The sequence below is a fragment of the Aricia agestis genome, chromosome 20, assembly GCF_905147365.1.
Source record: "Aricia agestis chromosome 20, ilAriAges1.1, whole genome shotgun sequence".
Lineage (NCBI taxonomy): Eukaryota > Metazoa > Arthropoda > Insecta > Lepidoptera > Lycaenidae > Aricia > Aricia agestis.
Genome location: NC_056425.1, coordinates 1,898,938 through 1,919,384, shown reverse-complemented (window position 1 = coordinate 1,919,384; position 20,447 = coordinate 1,898,938). Strand labels below are relative to the sequence as shown.

At 42.3% G+C, this 20,447-nt stretch overlaps 2 protein-coding genes and 1 non-coding gene across 6 annotated transcripts in view; 1 reads left to right on the top strand and 2 right to left on the bottom strand.

Moving 5' to 3' along the window:
* Positions 1–6,558, bottom strand: part of LOC121737073 (CHH-like protein) — an 84,504-nt gene extending 77,946 nt beyond the window's left edge. Inside the window, exon 1 of one of the 2 annotated variants that reach the window (XM_042128618.1) lies at positions 6,500–6,558. The gene's annotated coding sequence lies outside the window, so the exon portion shown is untranslated. Of the gene's footprint in view, positions 1–2,151; positions 2,603–6,499 lie in introns of those variants that run through there. The other variant, XM_042128617.1, reaches the window with a different exon arrangement.
* LOC121737070 (peroxisomal leader peptide-processing protease-like) overlaps positions 593–20,447 on the top strand; it is a 29,061-nt gene continuing 9,206 nt past the window's right edge. The window contains exons 1-4 of one of the 3 annotated variants that reach the window (XM_042128612.1): positions 593–783; positions 15,339–15,493; positions 16,996–17,189; positions 20,105–20,265. In XM_042128612.1, coding sequence (XP_041984546.1) covers positions 15,344–15,493; positions 16,996–17,189; positions 20,105–20,265 — 505 coding nt within the window. In that variant the 5' untranslated portion in view covers positions 593–783; positions 15,339–15,343. Of the gene's footprint in view, positions 784–15,338; positions 15,494–15,794; positions 15,834–15,873; positions 16,128–16,995; positions 17,190–20,104; positions 20,266–20,447 lie in introns of those variants that run through there. The other 2 variants (XM_042128614.1, XM_042128613.1) reach the window with 2 other exon arrangements.
* Positions 6,033–6,105, bottom strand: Trnav-cac. The gene has a single exon. It is a non-coding gene; the product is annotated as a tRNA-Val (tRNA).

Sequence of the window (20,447 nt, the reverse complement as noted above, 5' to 3'; positions counted from 1 at the left end):
TTTTGTACAAGATATTATAGGTTTCTATTTGTAGCCCATATTTGAGTACCTTGTCCATATTTAGCGTCCATTTTTATTCAGTGGTTAATGCTCAATATAATAAAATATTATGATAAAAAAATAAGACCAAAAGATGGTTATTGAGGGCTTTAAAAATAAATGCGTGATTATTTCGACGCCAAACAATAAATATTTTTTAATAGTTTTTTTATTTATCAGGCAAAAACAAAATGGTAGCCCATATTTAGTTACTTTCCTCTTTGTCTGATATTTTAAAGGTTACAAAACAAAAGGAAAGGCTTGAAATGAAGCAGATGCCAAAATAAATATTATATTATCGTCGTCGGAGCTACTCCTATTATTAGTTTTAAAATAGTTTAGGAGATTGAGAAGGACTTTGAGCCTGGCGAGTGAAGATTTATTTTCCAAAATTGCAACATTATTTTACATTCTAATATTTTATACATTTCTGTGAAAGTGCCATCTATCGTCAAACCTCGGCACCACGTCGTCAGCAACTTGACGAAATTAAGCTGTCAAAGTGCTGTCAAACTTGACATTTGTGCGCTGCGTCAAGTAAACAACAAAACAAAGTTCAGTGTACAACAGCTGATGATAGGTCAATCTAATAAACAGTAATTTTCCTATTACATTTTTGATAAATGGATCGACTCACTCCTTTATCTTGCATTAGTATGAATACAAATATCGTTTAGTTTGTACGTGTTTATAAACAGATTCAGTGTAAATGTTTTTTAAATAACCTCAAATATAAACAAATAGGTGAGTATACATTTTAATTTTATGAAAAAGGATCTCGATACAGTCATAGATTTAAATAAATTGTGTAGTAATTTGTTAGTCAGTTTTGCAAGGGACGGAAATTTGCAACTTGCTTTATCAACTTTTGTTTACTTCTTTGATTTCAGAAATATTAATTTATAAAAGTTTTGTCAACTTTGACCCTTCTTTAAAATGCTTTATTTTAAATAATTAAGTAAGTAAGTACTTTTTTACCACGAATTTTTATTTTCATAACTAACTTTTATAAAGAGGAGGTTATGAATTTGTCTAGATAATTTTCTAGAAGATTTTCTCAATTATTGTACTTAAATCACATCCTATTTTTATTGCCAACACTTTTTTAACAAAAGTGAATTAAAACTTACATTTTGGTATTCGTTTTAAGTCAATTTAGAGATTATTTCGAGAAGTATGCTTCCGAAAAGTTTAATGTTATATTATTTAACATGTGTTTTAACTTACCTAAGTTATATCTAATATTAAATTATTAAAATATCTCATATTAGGCATGTAGGTATGTTAATTCTTAGAATGTTTCAAAATATTGCACAATCTGTATTAAATTTAAACCGCACTTTATATTTGATAGACTTATAGACTTGATAGACAACATTCAGAAAATAACGAATTCTCTCTTCTTCTGTTATAAATTTACCATGCTAAATAAAGTCCATACAGTTAAAAACATACTTCATACTCCAAATCGAAAGAAAACCTCACCCTTCAAAATTGGAAACTCATATCTAACTGCCACACTCAAAGACGAATACATATTATAATTAGGTACTCAACTGTAATTAAATGAAGATTTTGACATTAGCCCCATACCGTAACTGCCAAATTCTTCCTTAAATTCAAGTTTTATCATTATTAAATCTTATATCTTTAAACGAGCAATTCTTGTATATATACATATATAATTGGAATCTCGGAATCGGCTCCAACGATTTTCATGAAATTTTGTATATTGGGCGTTTCGGAGGCGATAAATCGATCTAGCTAGGAATCATTTTTAGAAAATGTCGTTTTATTCGTGTTTTATCGAATACCGAGCAAAGCTCGGTGAAATAGCTAGTGTAAACATTAATTACTTAAAGTTAAATGTAATTAATTTAAAATGTTGACAATTGGCATACATTATCTGTCAAACTCTTCATTAAATTGAAGGTTAATCATAATAATTAATTGTCTCTGAGTGCGACAGTAAATGACATAAAGCCACATTATACATACATATAGAGCCTTTTACACGCACTTTTACAAAATTACTCGCACGCACTTTTACAAAAAAAGATGACCAAATCACTATAATGACTAGCCACATAAGAGTAATGACTAAGGACTCACCTAAAATGTTATCGCGTGAAAGTGCGAGAGCTCAAGACCGGTATCAACTTTTTCTTGACACTGGGGGCCAGACGATACACAGGCATATCCGTTGTCACTACAATTCCTTGCACTATCACTGCATCCCAAAAAAAGTAACACTATCGTTTTCGTTCACAAAACATCATATTCCACGGAGGTCGTTCGGTTAACTGATGCAGGAACAGGACGTGAATCCCACGCTATTCCAATTTTAAAATTGCAAATTCCGTGTTAGCACTTACACAATATCTGATGAATGATGATACAGCTACAGTTTGGATTTACTGTCTGTCTAAGGTCTAAACCAGGCAGCAATATTGAGAAGCAATGCGAAAGAAACCGACTGCGCGACTGTGGTGTGCTGGGCCGAGCAGGATGTTACCCATTAGGCGAATTATCGAGTTGTCGTGGGCTAACGCTTCTTAGTGTCACAGGACTCTGAGAACGTTCAATCGGCTGAGACGATTGTACTCGAAATAGTGTAAACAGAATGGGGGAGTGTTTGTGAGAATGCCGTACGCGACCAGAAAGAGAAACTAAAGGTCAAAGTGAAGAATATTTTAAGGAATAAAGAAAGGATATCTTTTTCCATGAAGCTATCTTCCAAATTCTTGAATCTTTGAGGGAATTCAAAGCATAGGATTAGACGACGTGATGTAACACTGTCTACTATGTGATATTGTGTGTTATTTTACGAGTATAATAATTTGAATGATATCCAGGATAAGATTTAATCGAAGACGGCCAAAAAATATTTCCAATCTATACAATCTTCCAAAGTCTCAATTCTTTGGAAGCTCTGATTAAGATATGCGCTGAATTGCCTGTCATTACACCAAAAAGGTCTCTTCTGGTGTTCTTCTCGCCATTTATCTAGATTCTAGAGAAAGCATATTAGGAATTTTAATGTAAGAATGTCCAAATTGTTGCCATTTCAAATACATGTACGGAACTAAAATCTCACAAGAATCTTTATGGAATAAACGCAACGTGGGAGTGTTCGTCCTGGCCGGGCCGCTACAACAGGCATGTGACACGTTTTAAAAATAAAACAATACATCGGCCGGAACGGTTACTCACTGAGGAGTGAGGACGCTCAATTGGAGACTTGGAGTGCCAATGAAGACCGCTTCCGATACGAATTTCACACATTCATAACGGAAATGCATCTCTATAAGCCATTGAGAGCGAATCAAAATTGAAACTACTAGCTTAAAGGATTTTAAAGGACAAAGAGATAAGTAATCAAAACTTACTCTTGTGTTGTAACTCTTGAGAAGTAAAATCAGAACAAGACGACAACTAAAACACTAGTATTTTTACCAAAACCGCCTAAAAATACCGTAAAATTTACTAAAGTTGGCTTATAATATCATACGCAGAAGTTATAACTAGGCATTACATTTTGAGGAAACCTTATGGAAGCTGGTGATATGTTAATTCTGCGTGTCAAATTGTCAATATACCTTCGACATGCCGTACCCTAAACTTCTCGATCGACATTTTTAGCAATCATAGCTTTATTATATTTTATTGCACTAGACAAATTGCTTGTTACGCCTATACCAACAAAGTAAGAGTTTTCACCCTTAGGGCTCGTGTTGTACCGCTAATAACTGGTTGCTGATGGTTCAGTGATAATGAACCGGTTGTGCACCCCGGCATGTAACCTTTGCCACTACTCACTCGCAACCGGTTACAGCAGGGTTCATAATCACAAACACTGGCCTAATTTGAAAAACAATGCGTAGTGAATACGCGCGTATTGTTGCACAAGAATTAAAAATGAATTTTTTATTTATTTATTTCCAAGTTGGTTACAAACTAACAATGTCGGAAAGTCTACCTGAAGCCTACCCCAGGTTCAGAAACTGACCCGGCGAGAAGAACCGGCGGAGAATTGCCCGAAGGAACCTTTTAGCAAAAGATTGTAAAATTGTTCTTTTAAGAAGAATGTGTTACACAATATTTTATCAATCAATTAAAAAGTGCAGAAAATCCTGATTAACTTTTGCTGCACTCATGTCCATTAGCTTTGTCCACACTGTGCCTTTTTCTGTTCGTCAAGGGCATCCGTTATAGCGCAGTCAACAGCGAACGTGAGGCATGCCCGCTAAGCATGCCATACCCAAAACTTTCGCTTTGTTATTAAAAATGACAGTTGGCGATGCGTTCGTTGACGCATCCAATTATTGAATGCGCCAAAACGAAAGTTGAATGAAAAAAGATGACAAAAATTGAAAACGAAAGCGCATAGTGTGGACATAGCTATTATGATTCTTTATGATCCTCCCCTTGGTTTTGAAATAATGTTCAGACATTTTCTATAGACATATAAATGTCTCTTCGTTAAACTTAAATAGGTGCGTAATCGTTAATCTCCAAGACCCAAGTGCGTCCGTTATATGTGGTGGTGACTGTACTGTGTACATAATACATATCGGCGGCCGCAATCATAACCGAATTCACTGGGATGCCTCCGAGGTCACGTGATTGGGAAAATGATGCAAGACCATTACTATGACTACTAGCTAGTATTTATTACACTGTGGTACTAGTATTAGCGGACGTCATAGTGAGCGATTGGTTAGAAGAAAGCAAAGTTTTTTTTGAAGTGAAATGAAATGAAAAATATTGATTTCTAAGTAGTTAACAAAGTTGACACTTTTAGAACGTCGTGGCTATATGAGGCCTACCACCGGCTTGGGAACTAAGTACTAACCCGGCGAGAAGAACCGGCGTAAGAAACTTCTTTAGTGGCGTTGTGCACTTTTATAGATGGGTAATGTTAACCTCTTGTGAGGACAAGTGACCTGAACGAAAATTGTTGCACGCAGGAAGAATGGAAATTGAATCGCGGCGTAGAAGAATAAGTACTTATATCTGTATCTCTCTTTCTACGGCGCGATGAAAATCTATTGCTTTCCTTTTCGTTTTCAGTTCCAGCGACCGCCGGCACTCCTAAGACCGAGGGTGCAACTCATTGCTTTTAGGGTTCCGTACCCAAAGGATAAAAACGGGACCCTATTACTGAGACTTCGATGTCTGTCCGTCTGTCTGTCTCCAGGCTGTAACTCAAGAACCGCTACAGCTAGATTTCTGAAATTTTCACAGATTGTGTATTTTCGTTGGCGCTATAACAACAAATACTGGAAACAAAATAAAGTCAATATTTAAGGGGGGCTCCCATACAACAAACGTGATTTTTTAGACCTTTTTGGTTCGTAATCCATAATGGCAATATGAAAACACTTGAAATTTTCACAAAATCTTCAATAATATTAATGTATACTTTAATTTTAAATAATAAAATAAAAATAAAATAAATAATTGAGGGGGCTCCCATACAAAAAACGCATTTTTTCCCTACTTTCACTCTAACGGTACGGAACCCTTCGTGCGCGAGTCCGACTCGCACTTGGCTGATTGTTTAAATTACGAAGATATAATGATCATAATGATGCTAATAATAAATCGACATAAAGATAAGAAAATTAAATACTGTCTAGCATTAAAATGAAATCTTATTATCAATTTAACTAAATGGGTGTGGACTGCAGTGGTATTGACTTATTGAATAGCAATTTGATTCTGTTATCTATGGGGTCAGTGAATCCTTTATATGACCAACTTGTTCAATGTCGAAGTGATTTGTGATTACAATAATGTAACTGACCTATTTTATTACAGACTATTTTTATTTATATCATAATGTCATAATTATTATAATATAATTATAATCGAAGCGAAGAAAACAAAAAATTAACGTGAAAACTTTTTTACACTTTACCGACGTTATCTTCAAACCTTTTGGATTGTTTAAATTAAAAAAAAACTAAAAAGAGTAAAAAAAATAGAACTGTTTCCGCCCGGGATCGAACCGGGGACCTTGTGCGTGTGAAGCACACGTGATAACCGCTACACTACGGAAACTCGACAGTTAGCGGCGAAATTATCAATGTGTAGTAGCTCATTATACCACAATCAAGTTAGTAATGTTTTTCGGTAATTGTCTTTCTTTTGTTATTATTACTTACGTCTATTATTTGAGTAAACAAACGTATCATAAAAATATCATGGTTAGGTATAATAATAATACCTAATAATAAATGAGTATTCCGTAGTTCGTAGTACTAATATAGCATAATAATATTAAGTTAACGTTTTTAATAAATATTTACCTATCTTTTGTCCTTTTCATTTACGCCACAAAATATGATAAATGCTGATAAGGACTTTTATTTATTTTAAGTCTTTAAGTAAATTTTATACCAAATATTTTTTTTATTCTATTCCACTCAACTAACACTTAAATCTTAAGACTTACCTTATGCAGGCCGAAGAAAAAAAAAACTTTTTTTTCACACAAGCGCCAGCAACGGCGGCGCGGTCTCAAAGGTTTTTGATGTGGCAAAACGCATATCTTTTATAGTGGTACAAATTACATACGTATTTACCCCCTACTGAATACACCTCATTTTCATCAAGGGTGTGGTTGCGATGGTAATTGTATTCTCATTTTTTTGTACTTACAAGCAATTTTGTTAGCGACGTTTTCTGTGCGCGCGTTATACATTGCTGGCTAGACTGAGACATTTTATTTGCGCTTGTTAAACGTGGCACAACGTAAGGTATTTTAATGAGGAAGACCAAGAACTAGTGAATCTCAACATTTGAGACGGAAAGTCAAATGTCGTCAAAAACAAAGCGTTTTTCATCACACAAAAATATTATAATATTTTAATGCAAGAGCGGCGTTAAGACGCAGCCCGGTGCAGCTTAGAACTAAAATAAAACCAAGCCTTTTTCTTTATCGCTTAATTTAAAAATTAACATAAGCGTTCGATAAAATTAACTCGACATTCGGCTCATGTAATGTCAATTCCATAAATTTTGATTTAACATTTAAAGCGTTCGATAAAATTAACTCGACATTCGACTTATGTATAAATGTCATTTTCATACAATTTGATCGGCGATTCTATAAAGAAGCGATAAAGAAAACGTGTTGGCTAAAGGGCCTGTTTCTTTTCATGTGCCTATTGAATTTTTAATTACTATCTTAGAACTTCAGCTCCGCGTCACGTCCCGTTTCAGTGTAATTGTTTGCTAAAACAGCAATGTATGTAACATAAGCGAAGATCTCACTTTGTGTATTATTGTAATAAAAGTTATAACGTCACTAGAAATAACTTTATAGAGAAAATAAGTCATGGATAAGTATTAATTTCAAGTGTAATGTTATGTTCAACCGGCCAAGTGTGAAACGGATTATTTTATAGAGGGTTCTGTTCTGATATGCTTATAAATCACGTTTATAGTGTAGGTACTAGGTATGGATGCGCAAACCGTTAAAGAAATATGCTGACACACATACATGCATTCAGCGATGACTAGCTAAGGCTGGCCGCATACGGACTTTTTCCGCATACTATTTCCGAATTCGTTTTCCGTATTCGGAAATCCCGATGCATGGAATTAGTAGAAAATACATTAACTGCTCAAACGTTCGTTTTTCCCCGTGCGGAACGAATTCCGCACGTTTCAAGTGCAAGCCGGTGCGTACGCGCGTGATAATACGAACGTTTGCGCTTATCACTCCCTGAATACGGAAAACATAAAAAGTATTATTTGTCCTTTCCCGAGATTCAAAGTATAGCCATATCAAATTTTAGCATAATCGGTTTAGCGGTTTCGGCGAAAAGGTAACAAACAAACGGACTTTCGCATTTATAATATTGTAAGTGGGATTGAAATAAAATAAGTAATACGAATCGATGCCACCAAAATCTATAGCTTCCAAGTTAAAGCCAAAGAGAACTATCAACTAATACAGAACCTTTGTTTTTTAATTTTCAAGCTTTTTCAAACTGCAACTATGGTAAAAGTTCGTAGCATCTGCTACGCCGTAGCTGTGCGTAGCCCTGTAGCTGAAGTTGTGCGTAGCCCGCGTAGCCCTGTAGCTGAAGTTGTGCGTAGCCAGCGTAGCGCTGTAGCTGAAGTTGTGCGTAGCCCGCGTAGAACTGTAGCTGAAGTTGTGCGTAGCCCGGTAGCTGAAGTTGTGCGTAGCCCGCGTAGCCCTGTAGCTGAAGTTGTGCGTAGCCCGCGTAGCCCTGTAGCTGAAGTTGTGCGTAGCCCGCGTAGCCCTGTAGCTGAAGATGTGCGTAGCCCGCGTAGCCCTGTAGCTGAAGTTGTGCGTAGCCAGCGTAGCCCTGTAGCTGAAGTTGTAGCGGCCGTTCTTCTTTTCCCTCTTTCTAACCGACTTCAAAAAACTGCAAGTCCGATTTAAGTGATTCTGTTTTGTTGTACTAGGTTCGGTTCTAGGTATTTTTTTTAAATATCTATGGACGCTTCACACCACATCAGTCTGGCCCCGTGGTAAGTACCTGAAGGACTTGTATTACAGGTACCAGACAACGGTATTGAATACTTACTTTTTTATACTATACGTATATTTAAGATTTTTATTATATTATGATACACATACACTTGTACTATTGTTTAATTTAAGGAATGCTGCAAGTTTCATCTAAATCGATGCTATAGTCTTTGAGATAGGGAATTGTAATTCAAAATTACGTACTATTTTGAGGTCGGTTTTATCTTTTAAAATACTATTTAACCAACTGTTAAAAGAAAGGGTAATGTTTTAACGACACTTGTTTTTAACTGGATATATTATTTTCTTTCCAGGAACTCAAAAGTATCTAGCCAGATTGCCGGATCAGATAATATTGTTACGGTACATGGTATACGGACACGTGGTGCGCAAGTACATACTCGAACCTTCTAAAAAGGTCCAATGTTTGTTTACGTGTTTACCCTTTATTTGTTAGCGTGTTTGAATTTAGACCTTATGACTGAGTCCATAAGGTCTAAATTAAATTCAACCTACTGCACTATCGCAAGGACGGCAGTTTTATTGTGGCACATTCGCGAGCCTACTAGAAATTTCCCACGGTTGTTTACTTGTTTACGTGAAATCGGGAAATTTCTGGAATTCGTCTCGCCATATAAAAAGAGCCGCAGGCACGCCCGGCAATTCAGTTCAATCTGAGCGATCTTCAAGGCGACATCAAGTGATCAATAGTGAGTGAACCAGTGAAACCTGCGACTTGGCTACGACCTAGGACAGTGATAGTGCTTAGTGATTGGACCTAGTGATTAGTGTTTGGACTTAGTGCTAAGTGTTGTGACCTAGTGTTTAGTGCAGTGTTAATAAAGTCTTCAAGAGAGTCACCAGGTCTTTCTCTCCAAATCCTCGAACCCTAGCACGTAACAACTGGTGTCAGAAGTGCGATTTGGAGATGCCATTGACTCCGAGAGAGGACTTCAAGGGGAGTGTCAGGACAAGGGCGCAGCGAGCTGCTGCCATTGACTCCGAGAGAGGAGTTGCGGAGGCCACACCCACTGGGGACCAAGCTCCGCCCACTGAGGGACAGGCCCCACCCACTGGCCCCGCCCACATGGCTCCGCCCACTGGCCACGCCCACCAGGCTCCGCCCACTTTGGCTGAAGCCACGCCCACTGGCTCCGCCCACCGGGACACGCCCACTGGCCACACCCCTCAGGCTCCGCCCACTTTGGGCATGGCCACGCCCATTGGCTCCGCCCACCAGGCCACGCCCACTAGCTCCGCCCACCGAGCTCCGTCTGCTCAACCCCTGCCTACTGGCTCCAGCCACCATGCATCGCCCGTAGCTTCTGCGGCCCCTCAAGTGGCTCCCCAATTACAAAGCCTAATTGAGTTAATTCAGGCTCTGCAAGAATCACAAGACCGCAAGTTCGGCGCTTTACAAGAATCACAAGACCGCAAGTTCGGCGCTTTACAAGAGTCACAAGACCGCAAGCTCGGCGCTTTGCAAGAGTCACAAGACCGCAAGCTCGGCGCTTTGCAAGAGTCACAAGACCGCAAGCTCGGCGCTGTACAAGATTCTCAAAGAGCTGAAATTCGCGCTTTGCAAGAGTTACAAGAACGCAAGCTCGGCGCTTTGCAGGAGTCACAAGAGCAACAAAAGGACCTCCAAGAAAAAGCGCTTGGAGCTATAAAGGATGTCAGTGACACGGTGGTTAAGCTTCGAAAAGATGTCGACGTAATGGACGAACGAGTTACGGGGTTAGGAGTGGATATGGAAAATGTGAAAACTAGCCTCACAGAACTACAGAAGTGGAAAGTGCGCGTGGAAACCACAGGAATCGCGACGTCTAGTGGAACTTCCGTAGTGGTACAAGGACCAAGAGTTAAAGTGCCACCATACGACGGTACTACTTCTTGGAACGCTTATCGTCAGCAATTCCAGACGGTTGCTTCTGCCAACGGATGGAATGATGAACAATGCCTGACCGCTCTCACAGTTGCGCTCAGAGGGCAAGCTTTGTCGGTCCTAGAAGCGCATACAGGAAATGGGTTTAAAGACCTGATGGAGGCACTTGAATCCAGATACGGGGAGCGACACCTGGAGCACGTGTTCCGTGCCCAACTGCGTGACAGAGTCCAACGCCCAGGAGAAGGACTACAACAATGGGCGTTGGAAATAGAAAAACTGGTCAAGAAGGCACACCCAGGGGCCGATTCCAAGATGATCGACACGAACATTGTGCAAGCATTTGTCGACGGAATCAGGGACCTAGAGGTCAGAGCTGCAGTGAGGCTACGTCACCACACCTCGCTTAAGGAAGCATTGGCGCATGCTTTAGAGGTCGAGGCTGTTCGGCGTGACATACGGCAGACATATAAGATCCGCGAGGTCTCTGAGGAAGTCAAGGAGGTTAAGGCTCCTACGAAGAGAAGTTCTGGAGCCATGTGCTACAAGTGCGGCGAGAGAGGCCATCTTCAGCTTAACTGCCCGCAGAAAGAGACCCAAATGGCAAGGATGAAAATGCTTGAGGAACGTCTGGAACAAATGGAGGAGCTGCAAAAGCAAGGGGCCTCGTTCCCTGCCCGGGATCAGGGAAACGAATAAAAGCCAGGACTAAGGGGCGAGTGCTGGCTGACACGGAGGAAGCCCCGATAACTGTTATCTCCCAAGCATGCAGCGGGAACAGTCTTGTGATTCAGGGGACTATTAACAGGACGGATTGCAAAATGACTCTAGATACAGGAGCCTCTAGAACGATAGTGAACCCAAATCTGGTAAAAGCCGCAAGAAGACACAAGAGGAGAATTAACTGTCGGCTCCTTACTGCCTCCGGTCAGCCAATACCCGTCCTGGGAGAAATGTCAGTTACGATTAACGTAGGGGGATCCTCATACCCTCATGACGTTATCGTGGCTGAGATTATGGACGACTGCATCTTGGGATTGGATTTCATGAAGAAGCACAACTGCAGAATTAATGTCGCCGACGGAGTGTTCAAGTGTGGCGAAGAAGAAATTTTCATCCTTGGAGGCGCCTGCGGGAAAGTTGAATGTGTAAAGAAAGTCATAATACCGGGACGTGCGGAAGCTCGGGTGCTGGTGAAACTACCGCCAGCTGGAAAGAAGAAGTCAAACAGATGCGTGTTAATCGAAGACACACCTACCAAGACATCAGCGCATAAATTGATGACGGCAAGAACCCTTGTTAGTGGAAGCAGTAACGCTGTGGTCAGAGTTTTGAATCTTGGTGATCGCGAGTTCTGCTTGAACAAAGGTGATGTCATTGGAAAGTGCGAGGAAGTTGTCTGGATGAGAAAGTGTAATTCGATCACAGGCTCAGACTCAGCAAACACCAGCAACTATGGAATAGTGACTGAGCTACTCGATGACTGCAAGAGTAATCTGACTTATTCGCAGAGCATGAAAGCTAAGAAGTTTTTACAACGCCACGCGAATATCTTCTCCTGTCAGGAAGGCGACCTTGGAAGAACGTCGATGGTTCAGCACAGGATAGATACCGGAAGCGAGAACCCAATTCGTCAACGAGCAAGACGGATACCCATTGCAAAGGAAAAAGAAGTTGAAGGCCTTTTGGAGGACATGAGAAGGAATAAGATAATTGAACCATCTGCAAGTCCGTGGTGCTCACCGGTTGTATTAGTGAAGAAGAAAGATGGCAGCACAAGATTTTGTGTGGACTACAGACGTCTCAATGATGTCACTAAGAAGGACAGCTATCCATTACCTCGAATCGACGACACTCTGGATACCTTGAGTGGCATGAAATGGTTCTCGACCCTGGACCTGAAATCTGGATACTGGCAGGTGGAAATTCATCCAAAAGACAAGGAGAAGACAGCGTTCTCCACCGGTAAAGGTCTATGGCAGTTTAACGTCATGCCCTTTGGATTGTGCAACGCACCTGCCACATTTGAGCGACTCATGGAGTGTGTACTGGCAGGCTTAGTTGGAGAGGCTTGCTTAGTCTATTTGGACGACGTCATCATTGTTGGCCGCGACTTCGAGGACCATTTGCGAAACTTAGAACGAGTTTTCGCCAAAATAGAGGGGGCCAAGTTAAAGTTGAATCCAAAGAAGTGTCGTTTATTCAGGAGTAAGGTGAACTATCTCGGCCATGTTATCTCCAGTGATGGAATTCAGACGGACCCGGAGAAACTAGAAGCAGTCCAAAATTGGCCAACCCCTAAGAACAAAACCGAAGTGCGGGCATTTCTCGGCCTATGCTCCTACTACAGGCGTTTTGTTAAGGGATTCTCTGAGATAGCCAAGCCATTACATCGGCTGACAGAAGATAAACGACAGTTTATTTGGGACGAGACTTCCGAAGATTCTTTTCAGAAACTAAAGAAACATCTGTGTGAAACTCCAATCCTGGGGTATCCACAACCTGAAGGTCAGTTTATAGTCGACACGGACGCAAGCAACATGGCCATTGGAGGGGTGTTATCTCAAAAACAGGGTGAAAGAGAAGTTGTAATTGCATATTTCAGCAAATCTTTATCTAAGCCAGAGAGAAACTACTGTGTGACAAGAAGAGAACTCTTGGCTGTCGTAAAGACGCTACAACATTTCAGCAAGTATCTCATCGGCAGACAGTTTCTACTGCGAACTGATCACGCAGCCTTGAAGTGGCTACTACAATTCAAGAACCCAGAAGGCCAAGTAGCTCGATGGATTGAACAACTCCAGGAGTATGACTTCAAGACGGAACACCGCAGCGGAAAGACACATGGGAATGCCGACGCACTTTCGCGAAGGCCGTGTTCGGAAGACTGCAAACATTGTGTTAAGCAGGAATCTAATGAAGTAACATTAAAGTTAACGAAAACAAGTCCTTTGGGCCCATGGGAGAATGATGCTATGAGGGAGGCTCAAGAAACAGATGACGACCTTCGGCATATCATCACATGGAAGAAACGGGGTGATGAAAAACCAATCTGGAGTGAGGTTGCACCCACTGGCGCTGTCACTAAGGCGTATTGGGCGCAATGGGACAGTCTGATACTTCAAAACGGAATACTCTACCGGAAATGGGAGAAGACCAACGGCAGAGAGTTCCATCTTCAGATAGTTGTCCCAAGTACGAGAGTACCGGATGTTCTCCGTGAAATGCATGATGGCGTATCAGGAGGTCATCTAGGAGTAAAGAGGACGTTAACAAAAGTGCGAGAACGATTCTACTGGTTGCATTGTCGAGACGATGTACAGGATTGGTGCCGCAAATGTACTACTTGCGCTGCAGTGAAGGGACCACAGACAAGAAGCCGTGGGAGCCTGCGCTTGTATAACGTTGGCGCACCGTGGGAACGAATCGCAGTTGACGTAGCTGGGCCATTTCCTGTAACGGAATCAGGAAACAAGTATTTTATGGTTGTCATGGATTACTTCACCAAATGGCCAGAAGTGTTCGCCATACCAAACCAGGAAGCTACAACAGTTGCTTCTAAGCTAGTCGAAGAAGTAATATCTCGCTTTGGTGTGCCTCTAGAAATCCATTCCGATCAGGGCAGGAATTTCGAATCGCAGGTCTTCCAGGAAGTGTGCAGAATTTTGGGAATGCATAAAACGAGAACCACCGCGTACCATCCACAGTCTGATGGAATGGTTGAGAGATTTAACCAGACCCTTGAGAGGCATTTGGCGAAATTGGTAGATGACAAACAAAAGGACTGGGACAAGTATATACCACTCTTCCTTCTGTCGTACCGTACCGCCGAGCATGAGAGCATAAAAGCTACCCCGGCGTATGTCAATTACGGTAGAGAACTACGAGTACCAGTAGACCTTTTGACAGGAGGATCACCGGAAGAACCAAAGACCGTACCAGATTATGTCTGCGATTTAAGGGAAAAGATGCGCTATATACACGCCATGGTTCGGGAAAATGGGTTACAGTCAAGTGAGAACATGAAGACCAGATACGACCGGAAATCGAATACAAGCGGCTTCGAAGAAGGGTCACTGGTGTGGCTGCATAACCCAACTCGCCGAAAAGGCAAATCTCCAAAGTTGCAGACCAAGTGGGATGGCCCATACAAAGTGGTTACCCGATTGAATGATGTGACTTACAGGATTCAAAAGCAACCAAGAGGGACATTCAAAGTGGTACACATAGACCGTCTGGCGCGATACCATGGCAGTAACAATGATGCTCGGGACGAGCATCTCTAAGAGGGGAGTAGTGTTACGGTACATGGTATACGGACACGTGGTGCGCAAGTACATACTCGAACCTTCTAAAAAGGTCCAATGTTTGTTTACGTGTTTACCCTTTATTTGTTAGCGTGTTTGAATTTAGACCTTATGACTGAGTCCATAAGGTCTAAATTAAATTCAACCTACTGCACTATCGCAAGGACGGCAGTTTTATTGTGGCACATTCGCGAGCCTACTAGAAATTTCCCACGGTTGTTTACTTGTTTACGTGAAATCGGGAAATTTCTGGAATTCGTCTCGCCATATAAAAAGAGCCGCAGGCACGCCCGGCAATTCAGTTCAATCTGAGCGATCTTCAAGGCGACATCAAGTGATCAATAGTGAGTGAACCAGTGAAACCTGCGACTTGGCTACGACCTAGGACAGTGATAGTGCTTAGTGATTGGACCTAGTGATTAGTGTTTGGACTTAGTGCTAAGTGTTGTGACCTAGTGTTTAGTGCAGTGTTAATAAAGTCTTCAAGAGAGTCACCAGGTCTTTCTCTCCAAATCCTCGAACCCTAGCACGTAACAATATTGTATATTAATATACTGTATATTATAATTTATAAAGTGTTATTGATAATTTCCAGGCAAGATGTCGGTAGAGGGCGTGATGGTGTCGTACGACTACTCGGAAGACGACGAGGTGGCCAACATCCTGACCGTGTCCGCGTCCGGCATCATGTTCTCCCACCGCTGGGTCCTCACGCACGGCTCCATCCTGTCCCCGCTGCAGCAGGCACAGGTGAGAGATCCGGTACGACTATTCGGAGGACGACGAGGTTGCCAACATCCTGACCGTGTCCGCGTCCGGCATCATGTTCTCCCACCGCTGGGTCCCTGCTGTAGCAGGCACAGGTGAGAGGTCCGGTACGACTACTCGGAGGACGACGAGGTGGCCAACATCCTGACCGTGTCCGCGTCCGGCATCATGTTCTCCCACCGCTGGGTCCTCACGCACGGCTCCATCCTGTCCCCGCTGCAGCAGGCACAGGTGAGAGATCCGGTACGACTATTCGGAGGACGACGAGGTTGCCAACATCCTGACCGTGTCCGCGTCCGGCATCATGTTCTCCCACCGCTGGGTCCCTGCTGTAGCAGGCACAGGTAAGAGGTCCGGTACGACTACTCGGAGGACGACGAGGTGGCCAACATCCTGACCGTGTCCGCGTCCGGCATCATGTTCTCCCACCGCTGGGTCCTCACGCACGGCTCCATCCTGTCCCCTCTGCAGCAGGCACAGGTGAAAGGTCCGGTACGACTACTCGGAGGACGACGAGGTGGCCAACATCCTGACCGTGTCCGCGTCCGGCATCATGTTCTCCCACCGCTGGGTCCTCACGCACGGCTCCATCCTGTCCCCGCTGCAGCAGGCACAGGTGAGAGATCCGGTACGACTATTCGGAGGACGACGAGGTTGCCAACATCCTGACCGTGTCCGCGTCCGGCATCATGTTCTCCCACCGCTGGGTCCCTGCTGTAGCAGGCACAGGTGAGAGGTCCGGTACGACTACTCGGAGGACGACGAGGTGGCCAACATCCTGACCGTGTCCGCGTCCGGCATCATGTTCTCCCACCGCTGGGTCCTCACGCACGGCTCCATCCTGTCCCCTCTGCAGCAGGCACAGGTGAAAGGTCCGGTACGACTACTCGGAGGACGACGAGGTGGCCAACATCCTGACCGTGTCCGCGTCCGGCATCATGTTCTCCCACCGCTGGGTCCTCACGCACGGCTCCATTATGTCCCTGCTGCAGCAGGCACAGGTGAGAGGTCCGGTACGACTACTCGGAGGACGACGAGGTGGCCAACATCTATATATATATAAAACTCAAAGGTGAGTGGTGACTGACTGATTGACATAGTGATCTATCAACGCACAGCCCAAACCACTGGACGGATCGGGCTGAAATTTGGCATGCAGGTAGATGTTATGACGTAGGCATCCGCTAAGAAAGGATTTTGATCATTTCTACCCCCAAGGGGTTAAAATAGGGGATGAAAGTTTGTATATAATACTTCCTAACGTGGGCGAAGCCGCGGGCAAAAGCTCATTTAGAATATATAGTTTAAGAATGATGTACATTTTTGTGTCAAACTCTTTCCCACCTAAGAGTTCCGCAAATTTAACCAATTATGTTGATACTTGCTTGGGTAATTAGATATGCTTCTTGAAAACAAAATATTTTTTTTGCGTTTATCGCTTTTCATATTAAGATACTAATCAGTAATCAGCATCAACATTTCAGGTGATCAGCAACGCGAAAAGACGGCCGATCCTCAACGACGAATTCTACGCCAACCTCCCTGAAATATACGTGACATGCGAGAAGCGTAGTGATGGTAGTGCATACGACAGTGTTGAGAAACTGAGCAGGGAGAGGAGCGATGGCCTCACTGACTTGGACCACAGTAGCTACCATGTGAGAGTTCTTACGGGCAGGTAGGTACAGTTCAGGTAGAGAGATAGGGTCACTAATAAAACTTGCATTTTAGTAAACGCTCACCAATGGAGTGAGCGTGCTGAGCTAGCACGCTCACTCAGATCATGCCGCCCATGTCGTGCTGTGGAGTAATGGTTAGTTTTTGTGGGATGGTAAAAAGGTTTTAGGATTGTATCTATTTCAAATATATTCTTGACTAGCTGTTGCCCGCAACTTCGTCCGCGTGAATGTATGTTATTAAAATCGAGATTTACAAAATTGAACACCCATCTACGACTATTTTATTTGGATCTACATTAAACACGAAATTTTTAATGCACCACGAAAATAAACTATAATTATAAAAATTTTAACTGTACTAAGTATAGCTAAATTAATATTGGAATTTGTTGTGTTAGACTGTTGCCAATAATAATTATGACAAAAACGCTTGAAGGCAGGGATTAATTTCCTGCTGTCGACGATCACCGCAGTATGCGACATCAGATTTACACTGTAGGTTATCTAGCATTGTAGTTCTTTCGTCTTGGCAAAAAAAACTCTCCCAGAGAACATGATTCAAACATACTGCCTTCGGTCGTACATATTCTACCATTTCTACCTATGTGCTCGACCGATGCTAGTAACTTAGATCCGTAAAGTTTGACTTTAAAATTTCCATGGCTGGTAACGAATTGAGATACGCAGTGGTCAATATCCATCCAGTGTTTGGATAAGCGTTTACGAATATTAGGAAAAGTTTTAAAGATCGACCTTTGCAAGAATTGGTAATCACTTTGTTTGTCGTTGTAAATTCCGAGGAGTTTCTTCAATTCCATTACTTATCAAGTCACCGTTTTTAGGGTTCTGTACCCAAAGGGTAAAAACGGGACCCTATTACTATAAGACTTCGTTGTCTGTCCTTCTGTCTATCTCCATGCTGTATCTTAAGAACCGTTATAGCTAGAGTTCTGAAGTGAGTTTTTACAGATTGTGTATATCTGATGCCGCTATAATAACAAATACTGAAAACAAAATAAAATCAATATTTAAGGGGGGCTCCTATACAACAAACATGATTTTTTTGGCCTTTTTTGCTCGATACCAATAATTACAAATGGCAGGCAGTTGAAATTTTCACAGAATCTTTAAATATATGTGTTATTTAATAATTAATAATAAAATTGGAATATAATTAAAATTTAAGGGGGGCTCCCATACAAAAACACAACTTTTGGCCTATTTTTCTCTATAACGGTACGGAACCCTTCGTGCGTGAGTCCGACTCGCACTTGGCTGATTTTATTGTAAACATGGTATCAAATTTGGGCAATATATACAACAAAAAAAGAATTTTGAAAATCTGACCACAAACAGCAAAGTAAACATTAACTCCTCCTTTTTTGAAAGTCGGTTAAAAAAAAGTATCTAAGATGTTGACCAGGGATGTAAGGTATCATCATGCCAAATTTCATTGAAATCAGTCCAGCGGATTCAGAGATTAGCCTGTACAAACAGACAAACAGACAAACAGACAGAGAAACAAAAAATTTAAAAACAGTTAAAATGTATTCTACTACTCTTCTAACATGCCCCTGACTCGTTTTTTTCAGTTTATTTTCAATGTACAAAAATTTTACCTCTACGATTTTATTATAAGTATAGATAGATATTAGATATAGATTATAGTCTTGATATTTGACTTCGACATGACAGCACTTTAGCACATAGCGCTAAATACAAGTAAAATGACGTCACACTATGGCGGATAGTGTTTTCATCTTATCGCGACAGTGTAGACACAGTAGTATAATTATTTGTAGTTTCCAACTCGACCCAATAAATAGTAAATACTATATATGACCTTACAGAAGTCTATGGAATGAATGGGTGGTGAAAGTCGCTTACAAGCGACAGGTTCTCTCGATTCCAGCCTGCCTATCATACGCCAACGAGATATCTCACTCTACATGTTTTGTCGATGTTTGATGGTTTGTCTTTTCATCTCTATTGACCCTAGCATGAGAAACATTTTTTCTCTTGTAGATCTACTATCGGAATAACACATTTTATAGAGTTTTGTCGAGATAATGTCGAGATTTTGACATTATGAGACGAGTAGTTTTTAATTATCTCGAGAGTGAGATATCTCGTTGGCGTATGCTAGGCAGGCTGATCCAAAAAATATCATAGACTTATAGTACACTAACATGCAGGCGCGACCTAATAGCTTTTAACGTTGTTAGTGGCGGCCGAAAAGGAAGATCTTCCGACCGAGCGAGATAGCATGCTCGGTCAGTCCGAAGCCCACTGACGTCATTTCAGACGTTGTATACATATATCTTGCCGTTCTCCGAAACTTCGATAGCGCGATGCAGGAATGTTAGGCGAATTGTGGGTACCGCCACACCACTCCCCCCCGAAGACCTGTGGTATTCTTCGATGCGCTTGTGTTGTCAGGTGTGGGCCGAAGCTACGCGTGCAATGACCAGGAGAGGGACCCCGTGCTCTGCTTGCTGACCGGTCGTTGAGCCTATGGCTGCTCCGTTCAAGCCAGACGCGGGTTCGACCGGCGCGGACATCCAACGCGGCTTATGGTCGAGGCGACCCGGTCATGCTTGATGTCTGCTGACGTGGTGCGGAGGGGCGGGGAGTGTTGACGATGATTGATGTCCAGAAGGATGCGTGTTCTTGTCGGTGGTCACCAATTTAACGTTGTTAGTGGCGGCCGAAAAGGAAGATCTTTCGACCGAGCGAGATGGCATGCTCGGTCAGGCCGAAGCCCACTGACGTCATTTCAGACGTTGTATATATCTTGCCGTTCTCCGAAACTTCGATAGCGTGATGCAGAAATGTTAGGCGAATTGTGGGTATCGCCACAAGCTTATTATATCATGATCTGGAGACGACTCCGCTAACAACTCTTATCCCTCAGGATAGTCCACGCGTGGCAGTGCGGCGTTCTGGACCGGTGCGTGGACGCGATCATGTTCAGCTGGACGATCGGTCACCGCGACGGCGACGTGCGAGCTCAGACGCAGCTCGGCAAAGCGCTGCTGTCTGTGTTCGTGCTGGTAGACCTTGAGAGTGGCAGAGGTGAGTCTATATGAAACTAGTCTATGTATAAGGGCATTTTTTCGGCGCGGATCTGGGGCCGTACCACGAAACCGTTTTGAGACTCAAACAATCGTACGAAAATGCCGCATCCCACTCTAACAAACCTGAAATGACATTGTTAGAGCAGGACGCAGCATTCTCGTCCGATTGTTTGAGTCTCA